General features: G+C 44.9%; 1 protein-coding gene across 2 annotated transcripts; it reads left to right on the top strand.

The window, feature by feature from the left end:
• Positions 1-1,297: 1,297 nt before the first annotated feature.
• Positions 1,298-14,947, top strand: LOC309837411 (cell adhesion molecule CEACAM7-like). 2 transcript variants are annotated; one of them, XM_082677886.1, is made up of 6 exons: positions 1,298-1,454; positions 2,389-2,748; positions 6,497-6,772; positions 10,447-10,561; positions 12,032-12,058; positions 13,072-14,947. In XM_082677886.1, exons 1-4 carry the CDS (start codon positions 1,391-1,393, stop codon positions 10,551-10,553), a joined length of 807 nt encoding a protein of 268 aa, XP_082534012.1. In that variant the 5' UTR covers positions 1,298-1,390; the 3' UTR covers positions 10,554-10,561; positions 12,032-12,058; positions 13,072-14,947. The 2 variants fall into 2 exon arrangements, with proteins under 2 accessions (XP_082534012.1, XP_082534011.1); XM_082677885.1 differs by having other exon boundaries at positions 12,027-12,058.
• The last annotated feature ends 11,393 nt before the right edge of the window (positions 14,948-26,340 follow it).

The raw sequence follows: 26,340 nt of genomic DNA, 5'->3' as shown, positions 1-26,340 counted from the left end.
CTTGGAGCAGCAGAGACTGTGACTCACAGAGCTGGAACATGATGCAGCATTCACATGATATGTAACCCATGTAAAAAGTTCATGGCGTTGAATAAACATGCAGAGCAGCGTGGCACGGTAACTGCTGCACTTCCCTCCTTGTCCACCAGAGGGCGGCAGAGTTACTCCACAGGCTAGAGCCTCCCCAAGGGCTACAGACCCCCCTCAGCCCAGCAGAATAGGACCCTCACCAGTGTCACCTTAGGCCACAGCTCTCCAAGCTCCCCACAATGGACAGCTCCTCCAGCCAGCCAGGAGTTGGCCCACTTCACACCTTTAGGAACTACTATTCCTTCAGGTCATCAGTGTGTGTCCCAGGAAGCTGTGGCCCAGCTAGACCCCCATGGAGAGAGAAGGAGCGTCCCTCTCACCAGACATCACTCACGTTGCACCCTTTCCAGCCCCTCAATCCTTTCCTGGAGGCTTCTGGCAGGAACAGAAGGAAACCTTCTCAGAGCATTTGAGAACATTGGAAAGACCCTCCGTGTCACAAAGGGAAATAATATCCTGGTTTGGGGACCTCTAGGTGTCTGTGTGGTGCTGACAGACCTTGCTACTGAAACCGTGCTCCACGGCCAGTATGATCAGCGTCACCCGAGAGCTAGCTCGATGCAGACTCTCAGGTCCACCCCACACCTGCTGAGGCAGACTCTGTGCTTTCACAGGATCTGCAGACCCTCTGTGTGCACAAGAGAGGGGAAGAGTCTACCCCAGCCCATTATGGGGTCTCAGCCTGGCTGGGCATACATGTTACCTGGGCAGCTGCTGAAACAGCATTTCTAAGGGGTCATCTGTGCATTCACAGTCTTTATAAAGTTCCACAGTGATTCCAATGCACAGTGTGGGTGACATTCCTGTGACAAGGGTATGAGATGTAGCCGCAGGGCTCCTGCTCTAAAGGGAAAACCCAGAAGGGGAAGGGGAGGCTGTGGGGGAGAGGCTGACTGTGCACTCCAACTGCGAACTGTGGGGAATGCCCAGGACACGGAGCCCCAGGGTTGTGCTCCCCCCAACCAATGGCAAATTGTGTGTGTGTGTTTCTAGGCTGAGGAGTCAAGCTGAAAAAGGCAGAAAGAGCAGCGGTTCACAGGGAAATGAATTGTAAACAGGAAGGGAAGGTGGAAGAAGAGAGAAGGCAGGCAGAAATGAGAGAGGAGGGAGAGGGAGGGCCCTGGGCAGAGACCCCGCCCCTGGCCCACGTGACCCAGCGAAGTGCTCCTGCCCCAGGAGGAGGCCCAGCACAGAGGGAGGAAGGACAGCAGAGCTCACACATCAGACAGCAGTGCTCGTGAGCATTTCGGGAGCTGAAGCTCTTCTCACAGAGCGAGGGACACAGCAGACAGCAGACACCATGAAGCCCCCCTTAGCCCATGCCCACAGAGGGTGCAGCCCCTGGAATGGGCTCCTGCTGGCAGGTGAGAGGGGACAGTTTTCAGGGTGTGGGCAGGGGTGGGAGAACAGAGACAGGCTGAGGTCTCTGGGGGAGACAGGGCTCTGAGAGTGGACAGAGGGCTTCTGTCTGGACCTGAGGGAAGAGGACATGGGAGCAGGGGAGGGTGGGGGGAGGGACTGAGCAACAGGAAAATCTCAATGAACTGGAATTGGTGAGGGGCAGGAAAACCTCAATTACTGTACATTTTCCAAATTATTCATCACTGAGCAGTAATTTTTCAAAACTGGTGACAATAACAATTTATGTCAGGGTGTCAATCCAGAAAAAAACGCAACCAGGAAGTTAAACACTGTCCTTACCCACCACCCTTAGAGATTGACAAATAAACACCAGGCGGTGGAGGCCCTGGGAACACTCATTCCTTCCTCACCTGGTATTTGGAGCCTGGTCCAGGCCCTGGGTTACAACCAGGATCAGACAAGTCCCTGCCGTCCCAGAGCTCACACTCTATGGGGAGGAAGACAGACAAGCAAAGAGATCTAGAATGTGCTGTCAGGTGCTGACAAGTGTCATGAAGGAAACGGAGCAGGGAAAGGTCAGAAAGTGAAGACTGAGGGTCTTCGGAGCAGGTGTCAGGGAGGGCAGCTCCCAACAGGCCCCTGAGTGTGAACAAGCGTGTGAGGGCAGCAAGGGAGTGAGCCAGGAAGACATCTGGGGAAACAGAGGAAATAACAAGCTCAGAGGGGCTGAAGTAATGGGGGTCATGCTGCTGACCCTGAGCCAGTAGCAAACACACATGCACACACAGACACAGACAGACACACACACACACACACACACACTACAAAAACACACACCAAGGCTGAGGGATGAAGAGCCCTGCTCAGGACCCAGGGCCCCATTTTTCCATCCCAACACATAGGTCAGAATATTAATTTCTCTCTCTTCCCTCCTAGTCGCACTCGTAACCTTCTGGAAGCTGCTCAGCACTGTGAAACCCGCTATTGAATCGGTGCCCGTCATTGCTGCAGAAGGCACGGATGTGCTTCTACTTGTCCACAGTGTGACAGGGGATCTTCTAGGCTACAGCTGGTACAGAGGAGAAAGGGTAGAGAACAACCAACTAATTGCATCACATAGAATAGACGTTAGTACAAGCACCACTGGGCTTGCACACAGCGGTCGAGAGACAATATACCCCAACGGATCCCTGCTGTTCCAGAATGTCACCCAGCACGACACAGGATACTACACCCTGTTCATCATAAAGAATGATTTACAGACGGAAAGACTAGCTGCACAACTCCGCGTATACCGTGAGTGATTCCTCTCTGACCTCTGGGTGTTGGGTGGGGTGAATTCTAGTCACACACAGAGGACTGACAGGCCTGGACTGTGTCTCCATCCCCCTCTGTATCACATCCCAGGTTGGGGTTTGAACATTTAGTGCAGGACACACACACAGTGGAGACAAACTTCAAAGGATCAGAATTCTTTCGCAGAATCCGGACCCTGAAGACATTCTGTGCAGGAAGAAGGACCAGGCTGATGGGAGTAACACAGCAGAGGAAGATCAGCCGCAGTTCAACCCCCTGGGCCCCTCCCTGTGCCCATGACGCTGAGGGAGACCCTGTAGGACTCAGTATGGGCCTGGCCTGAGGGCCCCCTGGGACCCCCACAGAGAAGCTCAGCCCCGGGAAGCCCCTGCCCAGCTCCTCTGCTCCCACCTCCAACAACCCCGGAGAACATTTGCCACTGTTGGGCTTTAAGCTCCTGGACGGGGTTGACTGGGAGCAGTGACTTCCCAGCTGCCTGAGTCCCAAGGCTTCAGAGCTGGTCACCAGCCAGGGCTCAGCCCCAAGAGCCACATTTGGGCAGGGGTGGAGTCTGGGCCTTCACCTGAGACTCAGCATGGAGAGCAAGACAGGTTATTAGCCGACCACCTGGGGGACTAAGGAGACTCCAGAGGAAGGTCAGCATCCTCAGGGAGGAACAGAGGACAGAAGATGCTCCTGGCAGCTCCTTGACCACCGGGCACAGCCCAGGGAGCCCTCTCCTGTGGATGCAACTAATAATAGATGCAGTTTTTATGGTCAGCTCCTCTATGCTCAGCTTTAGGTCAGTTAATTATTAATGATTTAAGGTTAATACACAGGCAACATGGCAATCCTGAGACAGTTTACCATTTTTTCTATTTTAATGAGGAGAAACTGAGTTAAAGGGGATTACACTCACTGAATCAGAGTCACACAGACCATGACTGGCCAATCAGAGTCATGCCAGGATAACAGCCCCGTCCTCTCCTCCATCCCGGGGGCCTTGTTGTACATCTTTGGACCCAGAAGCCAGCTGTGGGTTCAGATCCTTTCTTCTTGGGCATCCCCAGCTCAGAGGGAGACTCGGGCACGGAAAGTGAAAGGAAATGGAAAATGAATCCTGCTTACTCTAGAACTAAATGACCTGCATCAATGATCACAGTCAGTGACAGGAATGTCCAGGCCTTCCCTCTTCAGGTAGCCAATGCACAAGCTCCTTGCACTGGATGAGAAATCATTTATTTATTTGTTTCCTAATGTGCTGAGTGTCACTCCCGCTGGAATAACATGGGAAGGACTCGGTTTCCTCACTCTCCAACCTACACCTGCAAGCAGCATAGGGCCCAACAGGTAAACTCTCAATCTTTCTTTGATGAAGGAAGGATGGAAGGTATAAGAATGAGTGAATGACCTATAATCTCTTCAGGCACTGGAATCTGGATGCAGAATCCTAGGAGGTACTGGCCACACCTACTGCCTGTCTCTCCAGGGATGGGACCCATGTTCCATCCTCTGACCACCCGCCCCTAAAGCACGTTGGGAGCCAGGTCTCACGGTGACTGTGGGGCTGCTCGGCCATGGGAGGGTTTTCCAGGGCTGTAGGGATCCTGCCTCTGGGCAGCAGTGGGGCTCTTGGATCTTTGATCTTTGACGGCACTTGTAACCCCCACTTTGAAGTCACTTGTAAATGGACATTTTTTGCTCTCTCTGCTGCTTCCATGTCTCTCATCTTCCTCCTCCTTCTTTCCAGCCGGGACTGGCCCTGCTCTGCACAGCTCCCCTACCCTTAAGCCTTCCACAGATACTCCCGCAAATGGCTGACTGCCCTGTTCCCGTCCTGTGGCCAGACCCACCCTCCCTGGCAATAGTAAAGGACGCAGAAATCAGTGGGAGCAGCAGCCTCTGCGAGGCTCCAACACGAGCCAGTTTCCCCAGGTCACCGGGAGAATGAGCTCCCACTTTGCCCTGGTCCAGGGCTCTTTCCCTCCATGATGCCAACAAGTGGAACATACCACGTAACAGGTGGTGAATCTAAGGCCTACATGACTCAACCAGGAAGTCAAAGGCAGAAAGACAGTTCTGCAGTCCCCAGTGGCTCACTTCACCTCTTTGATTTGTGACTCACATTCTTGTCCTTCTGGGAGCCTCCCGTTCCTCTCAGTGGTTCCCAAGACCTTCCCAGGGTGGGGCTGACAGACCCTGTGCCATCTGACTGCTTTACTGACTGTTTCATTCATCCTCATGATGGTACCTGTATCATAGGGCTCTCCGACGATGAGGTGCCCAAACCACTGTCCTTTCACTTAGACTTGGCCCAACTCAGACAAATTTGATCCAGCTCTACCTGTGTTTCCTGAGGTAGAAAGAAAAGAAAAGAAAACATGCCACACGCCAGTGGTGGGCCTCCTCCCCATTTGCCTGACTGTCCACAGAAATTGGTGACAGGGACCTCTTCTTCTAAAGTTATTAACATAACACAGAACGTTTCTACTAATTTAAATCATTCCTCTCTTTATAAAACAGACTCAGACTTCTCCCCGATCAATTCTGTCCAAGACTAAGGGCAGAGACGTTGGTTCTGCTGCCAAAGCCAGCCAGCATGTCCCCCTCACTCTTTTTTTTTTTTAAAATACTTATTTATTTATTTATTTTGGCTGGGTCTTAGCTGCGGCATGCAGGATCTTTAAGTTGTGGCAGGCGGGCTTCTTAGTTGTGGCATGCGAACTCTTAGTTGGGGCATACATGCAGGATCTAGTTCCCCGACCAGGGATCGAAGCCGGGCCCTCTGCATTGGGAGCGCAGAGTCTTACCCAGTGGACCACCAGGGAAGTCCCTCCCCCTCACTCTTTTCTAATCATTCTTTGGACTCGCCTAGCCTTTACGGGGTCGCTGTCTTGTCAATCACCTTTAACACCTGGGCAGAACTGCCCCACCTCATGGCCCTGCAGCTAGAATACTGGACTGACCACCAGGCTTGCTCTGGGTCGTCCCATGTGTTATTTCTGCTCAAACACCCAGTTCCAGGCCATGTTGCCCAGTCTTCCTGGGGTTTAAGGACTATGGGATGGCCCATCATTACCTATCTCTAGGGAACCTTGGAAATCGAGGACTCAGTGAAAACACGTCTCCACCAGGCAATGTAGGTCTGTGCAGCTTGAGGGTCTCAGGACCTGCACGTTCCAGGTGAACACCTCAAGGTCAGTCAGGTAGTCACCTGGTCAGTAAAATACTAAATGAGGGGGCTTCCCTGGTGGTACAGTGGTTGAGAGTCCGCCTGCCGATGCAGGGGACGCGGGTTCGTGCCCTGGTCCGGGAAGGTCCCACATGCCGCGGAGCGGCTGGGCCCGTGAGCCATGGCCGCTGAGCCTGCGCGTCCGGAGCCTGTGCTCCGCAACGGGAGAGACCACAACAGTGAGGGGCCCGCGTACCACAAAAACAAACAAACAAACAAACAAAAAACTAAATGAGGGAGCAAGCGGTCTCTGATTTCCAGGCCTATGTTACTGCTATCAAACCTTGATACATGACAGACACTTGAGGAAGTCTGTGCTTTCTCTCAGACATAGAGCAGGTGGCCTTATACTCTCTGAGTTCAGATGTTCATGCATTTGTCTTGTGATACAAAGACCTGCCTTATTCTTTAAGGACTCAGTTTGGCTCAAAGGTGAGAAATGCCAACTCTGATTGAAGATGCTATTGGAGGAATCAAGGTATAAAAGGGGCCATGTTCTCTCTGTTGTCTTCACAGCGGTGTTGCCCACCCCAGTCATCACCAGCAACAACTCCCACCCCATGGAGCAGGACACTGTAGTGTTAACATGTGGGACGGAGACTCAGGACACCTCCCACACGTGGTGGGTCAACAAGCAGAGCCTCCCCAACAGCACCAGGCTGGAACTGTCTGAGGACAACAGGACTCTCACTTTATTCCATGTCACGAGGAATGACACAGGACCCTATATGTGTGAAGCTCGGAACCCAGTGAGTGTCAGCCGCAGTGACCCATTCACCCTGAACGTCATCTGTGAGTAGCCTCTGTTCCTATGTGCCCCAGGCAGCCTGACTGAATCTCCACTGCCGGAGGCCAGACCACACCCTTCCCTCTCAGGTCCAGGTACATGGACTCTCACCTCTGGATATCAGGCTGGCCATGACTTCCTGTCCCAGGCAAATCTGGGCAGGCCCAGCCTTGAGCCAAGTCTAGGAGGCAACAGCGGCTGACACGGGTCTCTCACTGTTTTGCGGTACAAGGGCCTCTCACCGTTGTGGCCTCTCCCGTTGCGAAGCACAGGCTCCGGACGCGCAGGCTCAGCGGCCATGGCCCATGGGCCCAGCCGCTCCGCGGCATGTGGGATCTTCCTGGACCAGGGCACGAACCCGCGTCCCCTGCATCTGCAGGCGGACTCTCAACCACTGCGCCAGCAGGGAAGCCCTGTAATACCACACTTTTGATTACTGTAGCTTTGTAACAAATTCTGAAATCAGGAAATGCGAGTCCTCCAACTCTGTTCTTCTTTTTCCAGATTTTTTTGGCTTTTAGGGGTCTCCTGAAATGCCATATGAATTTTAGGGCTGATTTTCCATTTCAGCAAAAAAAAAAAAAGTCATTGGGGAATTTTGATAGGGATTGCGATGAATCTTAGATCACTTTGGGTAGTACTGTCATCTTAACCATGTTAAGTCTTCCAATCCATGGACATGGAATGTCTTTCCATTTATTTATGTCTTCTTTAATTTCTTTCAGCAGTGTTTATTTATAGTTTCTCAGTGTATAAGTCTTTCACCTCCCTGGTTAATTCCTGAATATTTCATTATTTTTGATAGTATTGTAAATAAAATTTTCTTAATTTCCTTTTTGAATGTTTCATTGTTTGTGTATAGAAACAACTGATTTTTTTAATAGTATTTATTTATTTTTGTTTTTGGCTGCATTGGGCCTTCGTTGCTGTGCGTGGGCTTTCTCTAGTTGCGGCGAGCAGGGGCTAGTCTTCATTGTGGTGCACGGGCTTCTCATTGCGGTGGCTTCTCTTGTTGCGGAACACGGGCTCTATGTGCGTGGGCTTCAGTAGTTGTGGCACGCAGGCACAGTAGTTGTGGCTTGCGGGCTCTAAAGCACAGGATGAGTAGTTGTGGTGCATGGGCTTAGGTGCTCTGCAGCATGTGGGATCTTCCCGGACCAGGGATTGAACCCATGTCCCCTGCATTGGCAGAAGGATTCTTAACCACTGTGCCACCAGGGAAGTCCTGAAACAACTGATTTTTACAAGTTGATTTAGTATTCTCCAGCTTTGATTAATTTGTTTATTAGTTCTAACAGTTTTCTTGGGGATCTTTATGGTTTTCTACATATAAGGTCATGTTATCTGCAAACAGAGATAATTTTACTCTTCTTTTCCAATTTGGATGTCCTTTATTTCTTTTTCTTGCCTAATTGCTCTGGCTAATACATCCAATACTATTTTGAATAGAAGTGGAAAAAACAGGCATTGTTGTCTTGTTCCTGACCTTAGAGGAAGAACTTTCAATCTTTCACCATTCAGGATGATGTTAGCTGTGGGTTTTTTATATATGTCCTTTATTATGTTGAGGTGGTTTCCTTCTTTTCCTAGTTTGAGTGTTTTCATCATGAAAGGTTAGTGGATTTTTGTCAAGTGTTTTTTATTGGTTTAACCTCCTTACTTTATGTCTATTCATAGTCTCTATTTCTTTGTGATTTCATCTTGGCAGCTTTCATGTTTCTAGGAATTTGTCCATTTTGTAGAAGTTATCCAATTTGTTGCCAAATGATTATTCATAGTGCTCATATTTTGTAGAATTGGTAGTAATGTTCCCACATTCATTTCTGATTTTAGTAATTTGAATCTTCTTTTCTTAGTCAATCTAGTTAAAGATTTGTCAATTTTGTTAATATTTTTGAAGAACCAAATATTGGTTTTATTGATTCTCTCTACTGTTTTTCCATTCTCTAACTTATTTATCTCCATTCTAATTGCTATTGTTTCCTTCATTCTGCTAGCTTTGGTATGCTTTTTTTTCCCTTGTTTTGTTTTTCGTGTCCCTTAAGTTGTAAATTTAGGTTGCTGACTTGAGATCTACTTTTTTAATGTAAGCATTTACAATTACAAATTCTTGCACAGGATTCTTGACTTCTCTGAGCCTCAGATTCCTCAGCTGAAAATTGTAATAAAAGTACCTGCTTCATGGTTTTGTTTCAGATTTAATGTAATATTCAATTAAGCCCATAGCAAAATACGCACAAAGGAAAATTTTTCCAAAAATGTTAGCTGCTATAATTACTACTATTATCAGTAGGTTATGTGAAATCGGGTACTCCGATTCAAGGACTACCTAACTCTAGATCCACCTCTTATTAGCCATATGACTTTGGGTTTTTCACTACTGGAAGCCTCAGATTTTCCATCTGTAAAATGGAAATAATGTCTATCTGACAGGGTTATTATATGAATTAAATGAGATATATGGGAAACATTATATATAGCACAGAATCTGGCACATAGTAAGTACATCATAACAATAGCTAACATTAGCATTAATTTTCAGTTTTGAGTTGAATGGTGAGGGGAACTGAAATAAAAAAGAACAAAGAGGGCTTCCCTGGTGGCGCAGTGGTTGAGAGTCCGCCTGCCGATGCAGGGGACGTGGGTTTGCGCCCCGGTCCGGGAGGATCCCACATGCCGCGGAGCAGCTAGGCCTGTGAGCCATGGCCTCTGAGCCTGTGCATCTGGAGCCTTGCTCTGCAGCGGGAGAGGCCACAACGGTGAGAGGCCCACGTACCGCAAAAAAAAAAAAAAAACAACAAAGAGGCAAAAGGTATTATATATTTGGGGAAGGAAGGTATAACACAAAAGACCCATAGGAACATGTTACTGAGTAAATATGGAAGAGAGAAAAAAAGGAGTTGAGTGCAAAGTTTCACATCTAGTATGTTAGTTTTCATCCTGTGAGATGCAGCCCAGATGGGATTAGACATACAAGACATTCATTGGGAAAAATGCCTGTGAAGGAAAGTGGGGCAGGAGTGGGAGGAGCCTGGGAGGGTCCTCAGACCATGATGCATATTGGATCCCTGGGAAGGAGAAAGGGAAGGAGGAAGTTTTAGGCTGCAGTGCAGTTCTAAGAGAGTGTCTGCAAATCTGGTGAGGAGTCCTTGAACTAAAGTCACCCAACACAAAAAAATCATTTCTTGCAGAACTGGGATTGATTTCATATTCCTGCTGGGAACCTGTGTGAAGGGTGGTCTCTGTGCAGAGGGGCAGTGAATTCAGAGGGCCTTCCATCAATAAATCCCCACCAAGACACCTAACAGGCACATATTCATGGTGGCCACACCTGGGCCACACCCAGAGAAAAATGTAATCATGAAAAGATGGGAAGCTATAAACATAGAAAAATAACCATCAGTGCTTCTTCCATTTCCAAAGCCTTCAAAAATATCTGAGTGCAGAAAGGCCACACTGGAATTGAGGCATGTCCAACCACCAACCTAGAAATACAGTCAGAGAGGAAAAAATTACAAAAATATAGTCGGCTAGTCACCTCACAGCAACCTTCCACAGAAATTTTATTCCTTGAAGGAACAAGTCGAGACTATTTCATATTGAGAGTTATTTCCCAGAGCACCCCCCACTGTAAAATAATGTCACCTTCATTGACTCTTCGTTTTTCTTTCGATGACAGTTGATTCAACTGGCCTCTCAGGTGGTGCTATTGCCTGCATCGTGATTGGAGTCCTGGCTGGCATAGCCCTGATTGAACCTCTGGTGTATTTCCCGTATATGAGATAGACTGAAGGGTATGATGCCTTTCCTCTTGTTCTGCTTTCTCTGAGGCTAATCGTCATGCTCGGGAGAGGGAAGGAGACTTCATCTCTGTCTCTGGACCTGGATCTGCTCCTCATGCTTCCTAAAATCTTTCTTCTTGGCATTAATTCCTGTGGGTCTCTTCTTCCCTGGTCTTCATGCTTCCTGTGCCCTACTCTCTCTTGGACATAGTTATTCCCATCCCCACCTGGTTTAGAGGGGGCAGAACCAATTATGTTCCTCTGTCCCCAGTCAGGGAAGCCAAGGTCCAAGAAGGAAAACTAATGAGGAAATGAAAGAAGCAGGAGGAAGGGGGTCCTGCGCTCTGTCGACAACAGTAGCAGGAGGAGGGAGGGACAGGACAGGAAGAGAACCTAAGAAAAGCAGAAACAACCAAAGGCCTCCTGGGCAATAAATAAAGTGACAAAGAAACAGCATCTACCTACAAAAGGGGAAAGGTGTCAGGGTAGAAATAAGCTCAGAAGCAGTTGGCATGAATGGCCCCAAATGTGAACAGCCAGTAAGCAGGAGAGGAGTAAACACCAGAAGGGATGATGGGTAGATTGAAGGAGGAGGTCCTCAGAGGAAAGAGGACCAACCAAGGTATAAATGAACACTGAGGAGCCCCAAGGAGTCATGCTGACAGGGTCCTTCCTAATTCAAGGAGCAAAGGTCCTGTGCCTGGGAACAGCAGTCACAGTGCCTGATATTTATTTAGGGCAAGTGACCAGCGCGATCTCACAGAGCACAAATCCTCAGACCACAACCAGAGTAAGTAAACCTGCTCACCTAGTGAGAGCTCGTATGTTCTACTATACACCCTGCCCTACCAGGGAATCCCGGATTTCCAAGTGAATCCCTACCTTCTGAATTATTAGAGGGGATCTCAGTTTCCCAAGCTTAAACTGGCATAGGTCCTCACGCCCTTCCTAGCCATGTAAGATTCCCCTGAGACACAGCTGGGGGAGAGACACTCGCCCCTCCTAGGCCAGGCAAGCCAAGCAGGCCATGAGATGGACATGTTTCCAGGAGCCTTTTCCTCATCCTACCTCCTTCCCCCTCCTGCCTCTATTACGGATGCAGGCATCTCCTTTGGTGAGACTTTCCCTGCCTTTGGTGCTCTGGGTACTGTGGGCCTCAATACCCCTCCTTGCCGCTGAAGCCTGCTGCTGAGACACACACCTGGGCAAAACTCATGCCTTGTGAACTGGAAGAAATCTTCGGAAGTGCACTGAGGCCTCTCCCCACCTCTCCTTGGTCTAATGCCCTGGGGTCTGGACCTCAGACTGAGGGAAGCGAATTCCTTAAGTCTTAATCATGGGCCACCCCCCCACCCCACCCTCTCACCACCTGCCCCCTCCTTCAGCTAGAAGCACAACAGCTTCGGAACACCACGTTCTGAGGCCATAAGTCAGCTCTGCATTTTCATGGGTTGATAACTCTCCTTTGTTTCCCTAGGTCAGGGCCACTCTGACAATTCACCTAACAAGGTAAGCACAGCCAGTTTCACTGGCTCCTTTTCTCATGGAAATATCTCTATGTAGAATGGGTTATTCTTGAACATACAAAAGTGAGATCAAGTTTGGGTCAAAGTTCCTCACTTCAGCAACAGACAAAGAAGTATTACCCCCACCAGTCTACCTCATTGCAAGATGTGAACTTGAATCCTGGCTGGGACCTTGGGCTGGTAACTTAACCTCTTTGATTCCCGGCTTTTTCACGTGTAAAATGGACATGCTGCCTCCTTCAAAGAGAAGTTCAAGGAATTAAATGACATAACAAAGGTAAAGCACCTGACACAATGCCCAGCTCAAGGAAGGCACTAGATCATCCTCCCTCTTCTGCCTCCAATCTGACCCTGCTCTTACTATCAAATGATAATTTCCAATCTAATAGATCTGAGGTCTTAGTTCCTTTACTTTCTGATAATTGTACTGAATTTTTCTCATCTTAACCTTCAATAGAATATACATTGATATTGAAAAATGCTTCAATCATAAGTATATTTTAACAATGTTTAAGTTTCTACATACCTATGTAAACAGCACCCAAATCATTTAAAAAAAATCAACCCCCCCAACAAACACACACACAAAACGCTCCAGTTACTTCCCTCCAAAGAGTAATGACTATCCTTATTTCCAGTGCATTAGGTTAGTTTTACCTGGTTATGCACTTATATAAATGAAAAATACAGTGTATACATGTGTCTGGCTTCTTTGATTCAAAATTGTCTTGTGAGATTCATTCATATTGTTGTGTGCCTTTGTCGTTCATTTATTCTCATTGTTGTATCATCATATTCCATTGTAGCATTCCATAATCTATCTCTTCTAATGAACATTCAATAAGATGTTAGTAAGCAGAGAAAATGGGTAATAAAAGCCCTTCTCTGAACTAAAAGTTTCAAAGTGGTGAAAGCATGGGGTGCTGAATCACACTGGACAAGGTGAGGGCCTGGCCTACGACACTGATTTAATTGACTGCTGTTCATTCCTTTCAGATTGACGAAGTTACATATTCTGCCCTGAACTTCAATGCCCAGGAATCAAAGAAACCAACTTCAGCCTCCCATCCCCAACAGCCACAGAAACAGTTTATTCAGAAGTGAAAAATAAGTAATGCAACCAGTCCTGCTCACTGCACTTATTCCAAGCTTCTCGTCCCCATCCCTAGATCCCTTTGCCCTCCGGGGAAAATGTGAATAGTGTCTTTCCCCTCCTTTCATCCCTAATGAGGCTCCTCCAGGCTGCCTAGTCACAGTTCCTTCCTTCAGTGTCAGTAGATGAAAAGGTACATCCAGGAGGAGGTCTGTAGGAAACCCAACCTTCCTTGTCATTGAACTTTGGCAAAGCAGACCTTGGGAGAGAGTTGCCAGAACCTCCACGCCTCCCCATTTCCTGACCTAAACTGGTTTTAAACTTGCTCATTCCTTCCCACCCCAGTCCTTTCATATTGGAGTTTAACTTGAATTTGCCATAACCTGGAAAATTATGTCCTTGATCCACTGAAATGCATGTGCCAGAAAAGGAGAGGAAAAGGAAAAACTTCTCCTGCTCTCTGAAGCCCGGTGTGAACCCACCATTCACAGGAAAACACATACATAACCAATTCTGAACTGGGAAATTCTATACCTTTGTCCACTTTCAGGGTTGTCTACCTGCAGGACCAGGGCTAAACAACTTACTACTTAGCTAGAATACCACCTAAACCTTTGAAAGCCTGTCTTCAGAGAAACTACTAGAAGCAACTAGAAAACAACTTCTCAAAGTCCATAAGTGAATCCTAATGGAAATTGCAAAAAATGCACATACTGTTTTAATAACTTTATGGGCTTCATTAAAGGCAATGCTCAGAGATGGAGGGATTATCGCTTTAGAGGACAATCAGCTCTTAACAGAGACAATCTGCTGGGATTTGGGAAAGGAATCAGAAAGCTACCCTGCAGAGATTATTTAAATAATGGTTAAAGAATGTACAATTTGGGGTATTGGGTTTTTTCCTTCCTTCTGAGACATTCGCCATTTAAATTTTTGTAATTGTTTGTTTATGTGAAAGGGGTTATGTTTACTTAATTTGCTGTGTAAGCCAATCTGACTGCCTTAGGTGAAAGAAGCCACCAAAACCCCTCAAGTCCCTCTGGCCAGGAGCTCCTCAAGTCTTTTATGTCAGGGGCTCCAAAAAGAAGATAGGAAGAAGCAGTTTTCTACATTCATGGCCAGAAAGGGATCTCGCTCAGTTTCTAGGCACCTCACACCAACCATCAGCACAATTCTATTCCACGTTTCTGCCTGTGTACGTTCCATCCACCCCACTCACCTTCTCAGGAAACCTTGGCCTCTGCTAAGGTGTGTTTTGTTCTTAAGAAGCAGGAGCACCTGAAGGGGACACAACCACCCACGCAGCTGGCCTCGTTTACAACCTAGAAAGCTGCACTGGTGCTGATGCTCCTTAGGACACAAGGGGAGGATTATAGCTCAGCTCTGGGCTTCGTGAAAGCCTCTGAAATTTGTTTTCTCCCATGGGGTCTATGAGACCCAATGTGTCAGCACAGAAAGGACGGGCAGGAGAAGGAGAGGCACGTCTACTTCCCACCCAGCCTCCTTCTGCATGGATGGAACCTCCTTGAGGCTGTTGAGAGAAAGGTTTTATTCCATATTCATTACTTGATCTAATGCTGTGTGGAACTGGCCCCCTCAAAGAGGGTTGGTTGGGAGTTCTCTGTACTCAGGTACCTCTTTCAGGGTTTTTTAACCCTGACACAGACTGTATATACCTCCCCTTATCCACGCTATTCTGTGTAATTTAATTTTGCCTGGCTAAGGCCGCTTCTGAATTATTTGTATAATTTGCTCTATATTTATAATAAAAATTATATATCAGGCATCAACATGCTGCCTCACAGTTGGTACTATTTTCTACAATGTCTTCTTTACAGGCAGAAGAAACAGGAATTGCTTAATAGGGAGTCAGCGTGAGCCTATTTCTAAGTCCACATGGTATCTGATCCAGTGATCAGAGAATTCGCTCAATTCATTTGCACACCTGCTAACAAAGTGAGTCTATCCAGAGCAACAAGCCACAGCTCCAACCTGCCTGGGAGAAACTGCCTGTCTTCCTCTGGGACAGAAGATGACTTCATGAGTAGAAGATCTCCTGGCCTCTTTACTAGGGACAAATCACACTTCCCACGCAGGTGGCTCCAGTGAGTCAGATGCAGCGATACAGCTTTCACTCCAACAGTCTCCACGGCTTCAGGGGTATAGAAATCTCTCTAGCACCCTCTCTTCCTTGTACGCTGTTCCTTTCTTTCTGCCCCTCAGAGGGTCAGAGCTCTTCTAACCTGGGTAACCTTCATTCCTTAATTAGCCTGTTATCTCATTTCCTTCACTTCCAAGCAACTGAAACGTGTGCTGTCTTTCTCCTTCCTCATGCCCTGGTTTCTCCTGGCCCTCTGCAGTGCTGGCTCCCTTCCCAAGACCACAGGAAGCAGCAGAAAATCAGCACCCATCTCTTGGCCAATTCAAAGGTACTTTCACTGTCCTCACATTGCTCACTTTTACCACATCTGAGACCACACACAACTTCTTCCTTCTGGACACTCTCCTCCTACCAGCCCCACCTGTGCATTGCACCCCGACCTCAGATTTCCTACTCAGACCTGCTTGTCTCGCTCCACACCACCCTCTTTCCACAGCTTCCATGACCTCTCTGCAGGGGGCTCCTTCATCTATATCTCTAGCCCGTCTACTTCCCAGAACTCATGACACACCCAAATACCTTCTGAAATTGCTCCCCATCTGAACTGGCTTTTCCCCCACAGGTCACTCTTTCTTCTCAGTGACGCCATGCTTCCTCGGCCCTTGCTCTTTCGTTTTCTAGATTCAATACATCGTCGAAGCCTGTTGATTCCTTGTTTAACATCTCTCAGTTATGTCATTCTCTCCATTCCCATACACCTAAACAACCCAGGCCCTCAACACCTCTGCTGGAAATACTGCTTCCAGTACTGAAGTTAGCAGAGTTAGCATCCCCCCACAACTAGGGCGCCTGCCGGCCCCTGGTGGGGAACTCTGACCCCCAAGGAGACTGGAGGAACCCCAGAGTGAACTGGTAGGATGTAGGGGGACCGAGGGGGGAGGAGAAGTGAAGGCCAGACAAGATCGGCACCCCTGAGGCCGGGGAGATCAGGAGAGGCAGGTGGGAGGGACTCTCCGGGAAGAGCGGGAGAGGAGCAGAGGCCGTTTGCCCCGCCCACTTGGGCCCTGGGGAGCCTGCTGAGTTCGCAGGCGTATCCCCTGCCCTCCAGACCCCTCTTCAGGCCACGTGGGTCCTTGGGGGCATAGGAGGGAGACGGGGGACATCAGGAGAGGCAGGCAGGAGGGGCCCTCTGGGAGGAGCAGGAGAGGAGCCGAGGGTGATTGCCCCACCCACTCAAGCCCAGGGGTGGGGGGCACGCCTGGGCCCCTTCTGTTCTGTTAAGACTAAGCCCCACCCCCCACAGCCCCCAGGGCCTTTTCCAGCCCTATGGGTCCTAAGCATAGGCCATGCCCACTGCCCAAACCTCACCCTTGCTTAGGTCCCGCCCTCCACAGCCAAGGCCTTTTCCCCCTTTGTTTTTTCTTTTTTTCTTTTCCCTCCTCCTCTTTTTTTACTATTGTGGTACTGTTGCACCTTCTGGTTGTTGATTCATCTATATTTCTACATTTTTATTTTTATATTCTTTCTAACATATCTGTTATTTTCCTAGTCTAATTTTATTTTGTACTTTGCTATTGTTCTCTCTCTCTTTTTTTTTTTTTTGCCAACCCCACCCCACCCCGTGGCTTGCAGGATCTTGGTTCACAAGCTGGGGGTCGGGCTGAAGCTCCTGTGGTGGGAGCTCCCTGTCAGAAGCCCTGGACTAACAGAGAACCTCAGAGCCCAGGAAATATTCATCAGAGTGAGGTTTCATGGAGGTCCTCATCTCAGCACCAAGACCCAGCTCTCCCCAACAGCCTACAAACTCCAGTGTTGGAAGCCTCAGGCCAAGCAACCAGTAAGAGAAGAACACAACCCCACTCATTAAAAAAAAAAAAAGAGATGGCAAAAAAATACGTCACAGATGAAGGAGCAAGGTAAAAACCTACAAGACCAAATAAATGAAGAGGAAATAGGCAATCTACCTGAAAAAGAATTCAGAGTAATGATAATAAAGATGATCCAGAATGTCGGAAATAGAATGGAAGCATGGATTGAGAAAATACAAGAAATGTTTAACAAAGATCTAGAAGAACTAAAGAACAAACAGAGATGAACAACACAATAACTGAAATGAAAAATACACTAGAAGGAATCAATAACAGAATAACGGAGGCAGAAGAACGAATAAGTGAGCTGGAAGACAAAACGGTGGAGGTAACTGCCGAGGAGCAGAATAAAGAAAAAAGAATGAAAAGAATTGAGGACAATCTCAGAGACCTGTGGGACAACACTAAATGCACCAACATTCGAATTACAGGGGTCCCAGACAAAGAAGAGTAAAAGAAAGGGTCTGAGAAAATATTTGAAGAGATTATAGTGGAAAAGTTCCCTAACATGGGAAAGGTAATAGTCACCCAAGTCCAGGAAGCACAGAGAGTCCCATACAGGATAAACCCTAGGAGAAACACACCAAGATACATATTAATCAAACTAACAAAAATTAAATTCAAAGAAAAAATATTCAAAGCAGCAAGGGAAAAACAAAAAATAACATACAAAGGAATCCCCATAAGGTTATCAGCTGATTTTTCAGTGGAAACTCTGCAGGTCAGAAGGGAGTGGCAGGATATACTTAAAGTGATGAAAGAGAAAAACCTACGACCAAGGTTACTCTACCCAGCAAGGATCTCATTCAGATTTGATGGAGAAGTCAAAAGCTTTTCAGACAAACAAAAGCTAAGAGAATTCAGCACCACCAAACCAGCTTTACAACAAATGCTAAAGAAACTTCTCTAAGCAGGAAACACAAGAGAAGAAAAAGACCCACAAAAACAAACCCAAAACAATTAAGAAAATGGTAATAGGAACATACATACTGATAATAACCTTGAATATAAATGGATTAAATGCCCCAAGCAAAAGACACAGACTGGCTGAATGTATACAAAAACATGACCATTTATATGCTGTCTACAAGAGACCCACTTCAGACCTAGGGACACATACAGACTGAAAGTGAAGGGATGGAAAAAGATATTCCATGCAAATGGAAATCAAAAGAAAGCTGGAGTAGCAATACTCGTATCAGATAAAATAGACTTTAAAATAAAGAATGTTACAAGAGACAAGGAGGGACACTACATAATGATCAAAGGATCAATCCAAGAAGAAGATATAACAATTGTAAATGTTTATGCACCCAACATAGGAGCACCTCAATACATAAGGCAAATGCTAACAACCATGAAAGGAGAAACAGACAGTAACACAATAATAGTAGGGGACTTTAACACCCCACTTACACCAATGGACAGATCATCCAAACAGAAAATAAATAAGGAAACACAAGCCTTAAATGACACATTAGAACAGATGGACTTAATTGATATTTATAGGGCATTCCACCCAAAAGTGGCAGAATACACTTTCTTCTCAAGTGCACATGGAACATTCTCCAGGATAGATCATATCTTGGGTCACAAATCAAGGCTCGGAAAATTTAAGAAAATTGAAATCGTGTCAAGCATCTTTTCCGACCACAACCCTATGAGATTGGAAATCAATTACAGGAAAAAAACTGTAAAAAACACAAATACATGGAGGCTAAACAGTGTGCTACTAAATAACCAAGAGATCACTGAAGAAACCAAAGAAGAAATAAAAAAATACATAGAAACAAATGACAACAAAAACACGACAACCCAAAACCTATGGGACGCAGCAAAAGCAGTTCTATGAGGGAAGTTTATAGCAACTCAATCTCACGTCAAGAAACAAGAAAATCTCAAATAAAATATCTAACCCTACACTTAAAACAATTAGAGAAAGAACAACATAAATGAAATAGAAATAAATGAAATAGAAATGAAGAAAACTATAGCAAAGATCAATAAAACTAAAAGCTGGTTCTTTGAGAAGATAAACAAAATTGATAAACCCTTAGCCAGACTCATCAATGGGAGAGGATGCAAATCAATAAAATTAGAAATGAAAAAGGAGAAATCACAAATGACACTGCAGAAATATAAAGGATTATAAGAGACCACTACAAACAACTATATGCCAATAAAATGGACAACCATGAAGAAATGGAAAAATTCTTGGAAACGTACAATTTTCCAAGCCTGAACCAGGAAGAATTATAAACAGACCTATCACAAGTAATGAAATTGAAGCCATAATTTAAAATCTTCCAAAAAACAAAAGTTCAGGACCAGATGGCTTCACAGGTGAATTCTATCAAACATTTAGAGAACAGCTAACACTGATCCTTCTCAAACTCCTCCAAAAAATTGCAGAGGGAGAAATACTCCCAACTTCATTCTACGAAGCCACCATCATCCTGATACCAAAACCAGAAAACGATATCACAATAAAAGAAACTTATAGACCAATATCACTGATGAACATAGATGCAAAAATCCTGAACAAATACTAGCAAACAGAATCCAACAGCACATTAAAGGATCATACACCATGATCAAGTGAGATTTAACCCAGGGATGCAAGGATTCTTCAATATATGCAAATCAATCAATGTGATACACCACATTAACAAATTAAGGAATAAAAACCATATGATCATCTCAATACATGCAGAAAAGCTTTTGACAAAATTCAACACTGATTTATGATAAAAACTCTCCAGAAAGTGGGCACAGAGGGAACCTACCTCAACATAATAAAGGCCATATATGACAAACCCACAGCAAGCATCATACTCAGTGGTGAAAAACTGATCTACTAGGAACAGGAACAAGACAAGGATGTCCACTCTCACCACTCTTATTCAACATAGTTTTGGAAGTCCTAGCCATGGCAATCAGAGAAGAAAAAGAAATAAAAGGAATACAAATTGGAAAAGAAGAAGTAAAACTGTCACTGTTTGCTGATGACAGGACACTATACATAGAAAATCCTAAAGATACCACCAGAAAACTACTAGAACTAATCAGTGAATTTGGTAAGGTTGCAGGATACAAAATTAATGCACAGAAATCTCTGGCATTCCTATACACCAACAATGAAAAATCAGAAAGAGAAATTAAGGAAACACTCCCATTTACCATTGCAACAAAAAGAATAAAATACCTAGGAATAAACCTGCCTAAGGCAAAAGACTTGTACTCAGAAAACTATAAAACACTGATGAAAGAAATCAAAGATGACATAAACAGATGGAGAAATATACCATGTTCTTAGATTGGAAGAATCGATATTGTGAAAATGACTATACTGCCCAATGCAATCTACAGAATCAGTGCAATTCCTATCAAACTACCAATGGCATTCTTCACAGAATTAGAACAAAAAATCTTACAATTCGTATGGAAACACAAAAGACCCTGAATAGCCAAAGCAATCTTGAGAAAGAAAAATGGAGTTGGAGGAATCAGTCTCCCTGACTTCAAACTATACCACAAAGGCACAGTAATCAAGACAGTATGGTACTGGTACAAAAACAGAAATACAGATCAATGGTACAGGATAGAATGCCCAGAGATAAACCCACACACATATGGGCTCCTAATTTACGACAAAGGAGGCAAGAACATACAATAAAGAAAAGACAGCCTCTTCAATAAGTGGTGCTGGGAAAACTGGACGGCTACATGTCAAAAAATGAAATTAGAACATTACCTAACACCATACACAGAAATAAACTCCAGATGGATTAAAGCCTTAAATGTAAGACCAGACATTATAAAACTTTTAGAGGAAAACATAAGAAAAACACTCTTTGACATAAAACACAGCAAGATCTTTTTTGATCCATCTCCTAAAGTAACAGAAATAAAAACAAAAATAAACAAATGGGACTTAATTAAACTCAAAAGCTTTTGCAGAGCAAAGGAAACTATAAATAAGACAAAAAGACAACCTTCAGAATGGGAGAAAATCTTTGCAAATGAAACAACAGACAAAGGATTAATCTTCAAAATATACAAACAGCTCATGGAGCTCAATATTAAAAAAAAAAAAAAATCCAGTCAAAAAATGAGCAGAAGACCTAAATGGACATTTCACCAAGGAAGACATATAGATGGCCAAGAAGCACATGAAAAGATGCTCAACATCACTAATTATTAGAGAAATGAAAAGCAAAACTACAATGAGGTATCACCTCACACCAGTCAGAATGGCCATTATCAAAAAAGCTAGAAACTAATAAATGCTGGAAAGGGTGTGGTGAAAAGGGAACCTTCCTACACGTTGGTGGGAATGTAAATTGATTACAACCACTATGGAAAACAGCATGGAGGTTCCTTAAAAAACTAAAAATAGAACTACCATATGACCCAGCAATCCCACTACTGGACATACACCCTGAGAAAACCATAATTCAAAAAGAGACATGCACCACAATGTTCACTGCAGCACTATTTACAATAGCCAGGACATGGAAGCAACCTAAATGTCCATCGACAGATGAATGGATAAAGATGTGGCACATGTATACAATGGAATATTACTCAGCCATAAAAAGAAACTAAATTGAGTTATTTGTAGTGAGGTGGATGGACCTAGAGTCTGTCATACAGAGTGAAGTAAGTCAGAAAGAGAAAAACAAATACCGTATGCTAACGCATATATATGGAATCCAAAAAGAAGAAACAAGAAAAACAAATACCATATGCTAACGCATATATACGGAATCCAAAAAAGAAAAAAATGCCCCGCAACTAGGTTCATCAATCAACTGATGAACCTAGTTGCGGGGCAGGAATAGAGAGGTAGACATAGAGAATGGACTTGATGTCATGGGGTGGGAGGGCGAAGCTGGGGCGAAGTGAGAGTAGCATCGATGTATATACACTACCGAATGTAAAATAGTTGGCTGGTGGGAAGCAGCAGCATAGCAGAGGGAGATTGTCTCGGTGCTTTGCGATGACCTAGAGGGGTGGGATAGGGAGGATGGGAGGGAGGCTCAAGAGGGAGGGGATATGGGGACATATGTATGCATATGGCTGATTCGCCTTGTTGTGCAACAGAAACTAACATGGTATTGTGAAGCAATTATACTCCAATAAAGATGTATTAAAAATAAAAATAAAAAAGTAAATGAAAGACTGATGTTACCAAGTGTTGTTGAGGATGGGAAACAACAGGTATTCTTACAGACTGCTGGTAGAAACATAAAATGGCACAACTACTCTGGAAAAGAGTTTGGCATTGTCTTATACATTCAAATGTACTTATACAGTCCAGCAATGCAACACCCAGGTATTTACCCAAGAGAAATGAAAATAGATACCCACACAAAGAGTTATACACGAACATTCATAGCAGCATTATTCATAATAGCCAAAAAGTGGAAACAACTCAAATATCCATCAACGTGTGCATGGATAAGCAGACTGGTATATCCATACAACGGAATATTAAATGGGAATTTTAAAAAAGGGGAGGGGGGCACAAACGACTACTAATATAAGATGGATGCATTTCTAAAACATTCTGCTATGCAAAAGAAGCCAGACACAAAGGAGCACATGCTCTATGATGATCTTAATGAAGTTCAAAAATAAGCAATAGTAATTAATGGTGTTAGAATTCACCGTAGTGGGGTAGAATTAACTATAAAGGTGCACACAAGAGCTTTTTGGGCTGATGGAAAGATTCTACATCTCAATTCAGGCGGTGATCACATGGGTGTGTACAGTTACCAAAAATCAAACTGTACACTTAAGATCTGTGTGCTTTTTAATGGATTTTAATTTTATCTGAATTTTTAAAAATAAAATAAACAAAAGAGCAGCTAATTCAACCTGTCAGGTACAAAGCACCTGTATTCATTTTCTACTTTTGCAAAACAAATTACCACAAATTTAGTGGCTTAAAACAACACCCATTTTTTTAGCTCGCAGAATTCAGTTCCTTTTAAGACTGAGGTCCTCACTGTCCTGATACAAACACTCTCAGCTACTACAGGACCTTCTCAGGTCCTAGGCATGAGGCCCCCTCTATCTCAGTGATGGAGAACATCCCTTAAATCCAATCCCTAATCTCTCTGATTTCCCCTTCTGAGACCAGCTGGATAAAACTGCCCACTTTTAAGGGGTTCCTGTGATTACACTTTTTGTTAAACTTAAAGTCAACTGATTAGTGACCCCATTTACATCTGCAAAATCCCTTTTGCCACATAAGGTAACACAATCATGTGCATGATTACTCATCGTATATTCACAGTCCAGGAATTAGGAGTAAATCTTGGGGTACCATCCTAGAATGCTGCCTACCACAGCACCATATGAAAGTTGTTCGTGCTCTCAGGGAGCTCCTTCAGGGTCCCTGTTCTGAAGAAATGGCAAAAAAGCCAAATGGGGTCGGTCCAAACTCAATTTGATATTATAAGAGACTAAAGACAAAAAACAGAGACAAGAAAGCAATGGTCCATTTCCCGCTAGCCTGTAAATCTAAGTCACAGGTGCATTCATTGCCCTCAAACCTTTAGTAATGTTCACAGGCACTGATAGTAGCTAGCACCGAAGTTAACCCCTAACTAAAGTTATCAGAAACCAAAAGCCATCCCAATAAACCAACCAAAAGTTACAGTAAGGCTGCACTAGTTCAACCAGGACATTTTATAAACTTTCGATGATTCATTTATTCAACATCACTTATTGACGATGTACTATATGTCAAGCACTAAGCCACTTGCTGAGAACACATGATGATTATAAAATAAAGCCCTTGGGGCTTCCCTGGTGGCGCAGCGGTTGAGAGTCCGCCTGCCGATGCAGGAGACACGGGTTCGTGCCCCGGTCCGGGAGGATCCCACATGCCGCGGAGCGGCTGGGCCCATGAACCATGGCCGCTGAGCCTGCGCGTCCGAAGCCTGTGCTCCGCAACGGGAGAGGCCACAACAGTGAAAGGCCCGCGTACCGCAAAAAACAAAACAAAACAAAAAAATTTTGAAAAATAAATAAATAAAGCCCTTATTTGGATTGTTTTTCAAAAAATTCTACTGTAAAAAACGGGAGAGACAAAAAAGAAATGAAGGAGTAACAAAAAATGGGAAGGGAAGGAAAGGGGAAAATTCTGAGGTAATTGCAGAAATTCAAATAATGAGAATTTTATGGTACTGAGGAAGTACTACTTTTTAGTGTGACAATGGTACTGTGATGATGTTTTTCAAAAAGCTCTTATATTTTAGTAACACAACTGAAATATTTACAGACGATATGATTTGATATCTGGGATTTGCTTCAAAACAATCCAGATTTGGAGAAGGAAGTATACATGCAACAAGATTGGTCATGAAGGGGACTTCCCTGGTGGTCCAGTGACTAAGATTCTGTGCTCCCAGTGCAGGGGGCCTGGGTTCGATCCCTGGTCAGGGAACTAGATCCCACATGCTGCAACTAAGAGTTCGCACGCTGCAACTAAAGATCCCACATGCTGCAATGAAGATCCTGCATGTGGCAATGAAGATCCCACATGCCTCAACTAAGACCCTACGCAGCCAAATAAATAAATAAATATTTTTTAAAAAAGATTGGCCATGAAATGATAATTGCTGAAGCTGCGTGATGAGTACACATAGATTCATTGTATTATTAGCTTTACTTTTGCAACTATTTGAAATTTTCAAGACAAAAAATCCTTGCTCTCCAGAAGCTTATAACACAAAAGTCAGATATTCCAACAAATAGACTGCTAAGTAGTTTAACAAAATATACACAAATTGCTAGTCCAGCTCTGGGTACAGTGACTGTCCTGGAATAGGCAGAAGGAGTCAGACAAGATGTCAAATGAGTGGCTCCCTTGACCAGAGTCTACAAGGACGAGTCTTCCAGGCAGAAGGGCAGGCGAGTGGGTACAAAGGCTTGCGGATGTGAAGCCACGGAGCTTCCGCACACTCTTCGGATGACTTACTAGAGGCCATGTTACTTAAGAGCACATGTTCTAGAGCCAGACCAGCTGTGCTGGAGTGCCTGCTCCTGAGTCCCTACTGTGAGACCTCAGGCAAGCCGTCTGTCACGTCTCTGTGCCTCAGATTGTTCACCTATAAAATGCAGATTATAACAATACCTACTTCACAGGGCTGTTGTCAGGAGTCAATGCGTTAATCCATGTGCAAAGAGTTAAGAAAAAAATGGGTGAAGAATAAACATTAGCTGTTAGTGATGGATGCGGTATCCCAGCCCACAATACCACACATCTTGAAAATCTCATCTAATTTCTATTTGTTACTTATCTTCTTTGATTAGACTGTATATTTGCAAATTAGGGACTATGTCTATTGATCTCTACAGTCCAGAACATAGCCTAAGGTTATGGCCATAACAGGCACCAATCAGTCAACTCTTCTTTCAGGCAGCAGGGGTGGGACCACCCAAAGGCTCTGTCTAGGCCCCTATTTATTCTTCTGTGGATTAGACCCTGAATTCTTACAGTTCTTTGGCTTCCTTTCACTTCCCTTCCTTGTTTGCATCTTGTCCCTTACTCTGCTCCAGAGATGTTCATTCACTAATGGTGCTCTCTGGTCCACTCCCTGGCAGGTGATCCAACGCTTCCTTTATCTCTCTCCCCACTGCTATATTATCTAAACAGGCACTGCAACACTTATTCTGCAACTCATAAAGGGTGAAAGGAGGATGAATTTATAGACCATTGGCCTCACACCTATTTGTGAGAAGTAGACACCTCTGGAAAAGAGAAAAGCAAGTAAGATGGTAGCCAGAACATAAGGCCTTCCAACATAGCCCCACTACTGAAGAGAACCCAGAGACATATTAGTAATAATCAGCTAACACCTCACTAGGGTTTGGGGGTACTCAGAAACTTCTGGGGAGGAGAGAGAGGCACAATGGGCCGGGAGTCCAGTTTTATGTTAATTTTTGCTGTGCAGAATAATTTCTTTCTCCCCCACTAGTAGACATCCTCAATTACCCTCCAAAGCAGAGACTTAGAGAGGAAGATCCAGATTCTGAGAACTCAGAAGACAACAGACAGATAGACTCTAAAGATGAAGTATGAAGCTCAGAGGCAGGTCTCTCTTGGATCGCAACTGTCCGTACAAAGTGCCCTCTGCCCTGAGCAGCAATCTGGGGCTGGAACATGATCCTGGTCTCCCCAAGAGTGG

The sequence above is a fragment of the Grampus griseus genome (assembly GCF_964374135.1).
Source record: "Grampus griseus genome assembly, chromosome: 19".
Taxonomy (NCBI): domain Eukaryota; kingdom Metazoa; phylum Chordata; class Mammalia; order Artiodactyla; family Delphinidae; genus Grampus; species Grampus griseus.
This window is presented reverse-complemented; position numbering and strand designations above follow the sequence as displayed.

Bases quoted from the DNA above. Each gene is read 5' to 3' on its own strand.
- LOC309837411 (XM_082677886.1), top strand. From the start codon at position 1,391: ATGAAGCCCCCCTTAGCCCATGCCCACAGAGGGTGCAGCCCCTGGAAT. The intron at 1,455-2,388 runs GTGAGAGGGGAC...CTTCCCTCCTAG, and splicing joins GAATGGGCTCCTGCTGGCAG to TCGCACTCGTAACCTTCTGG. The intron at 2,749-6,496 runs GTGAGTGATTCC...TTGTCTTCACAG, and splicing joins TGCACAACTCCGCGTATACC to CGGTGTTGCCCACCCCAGTC.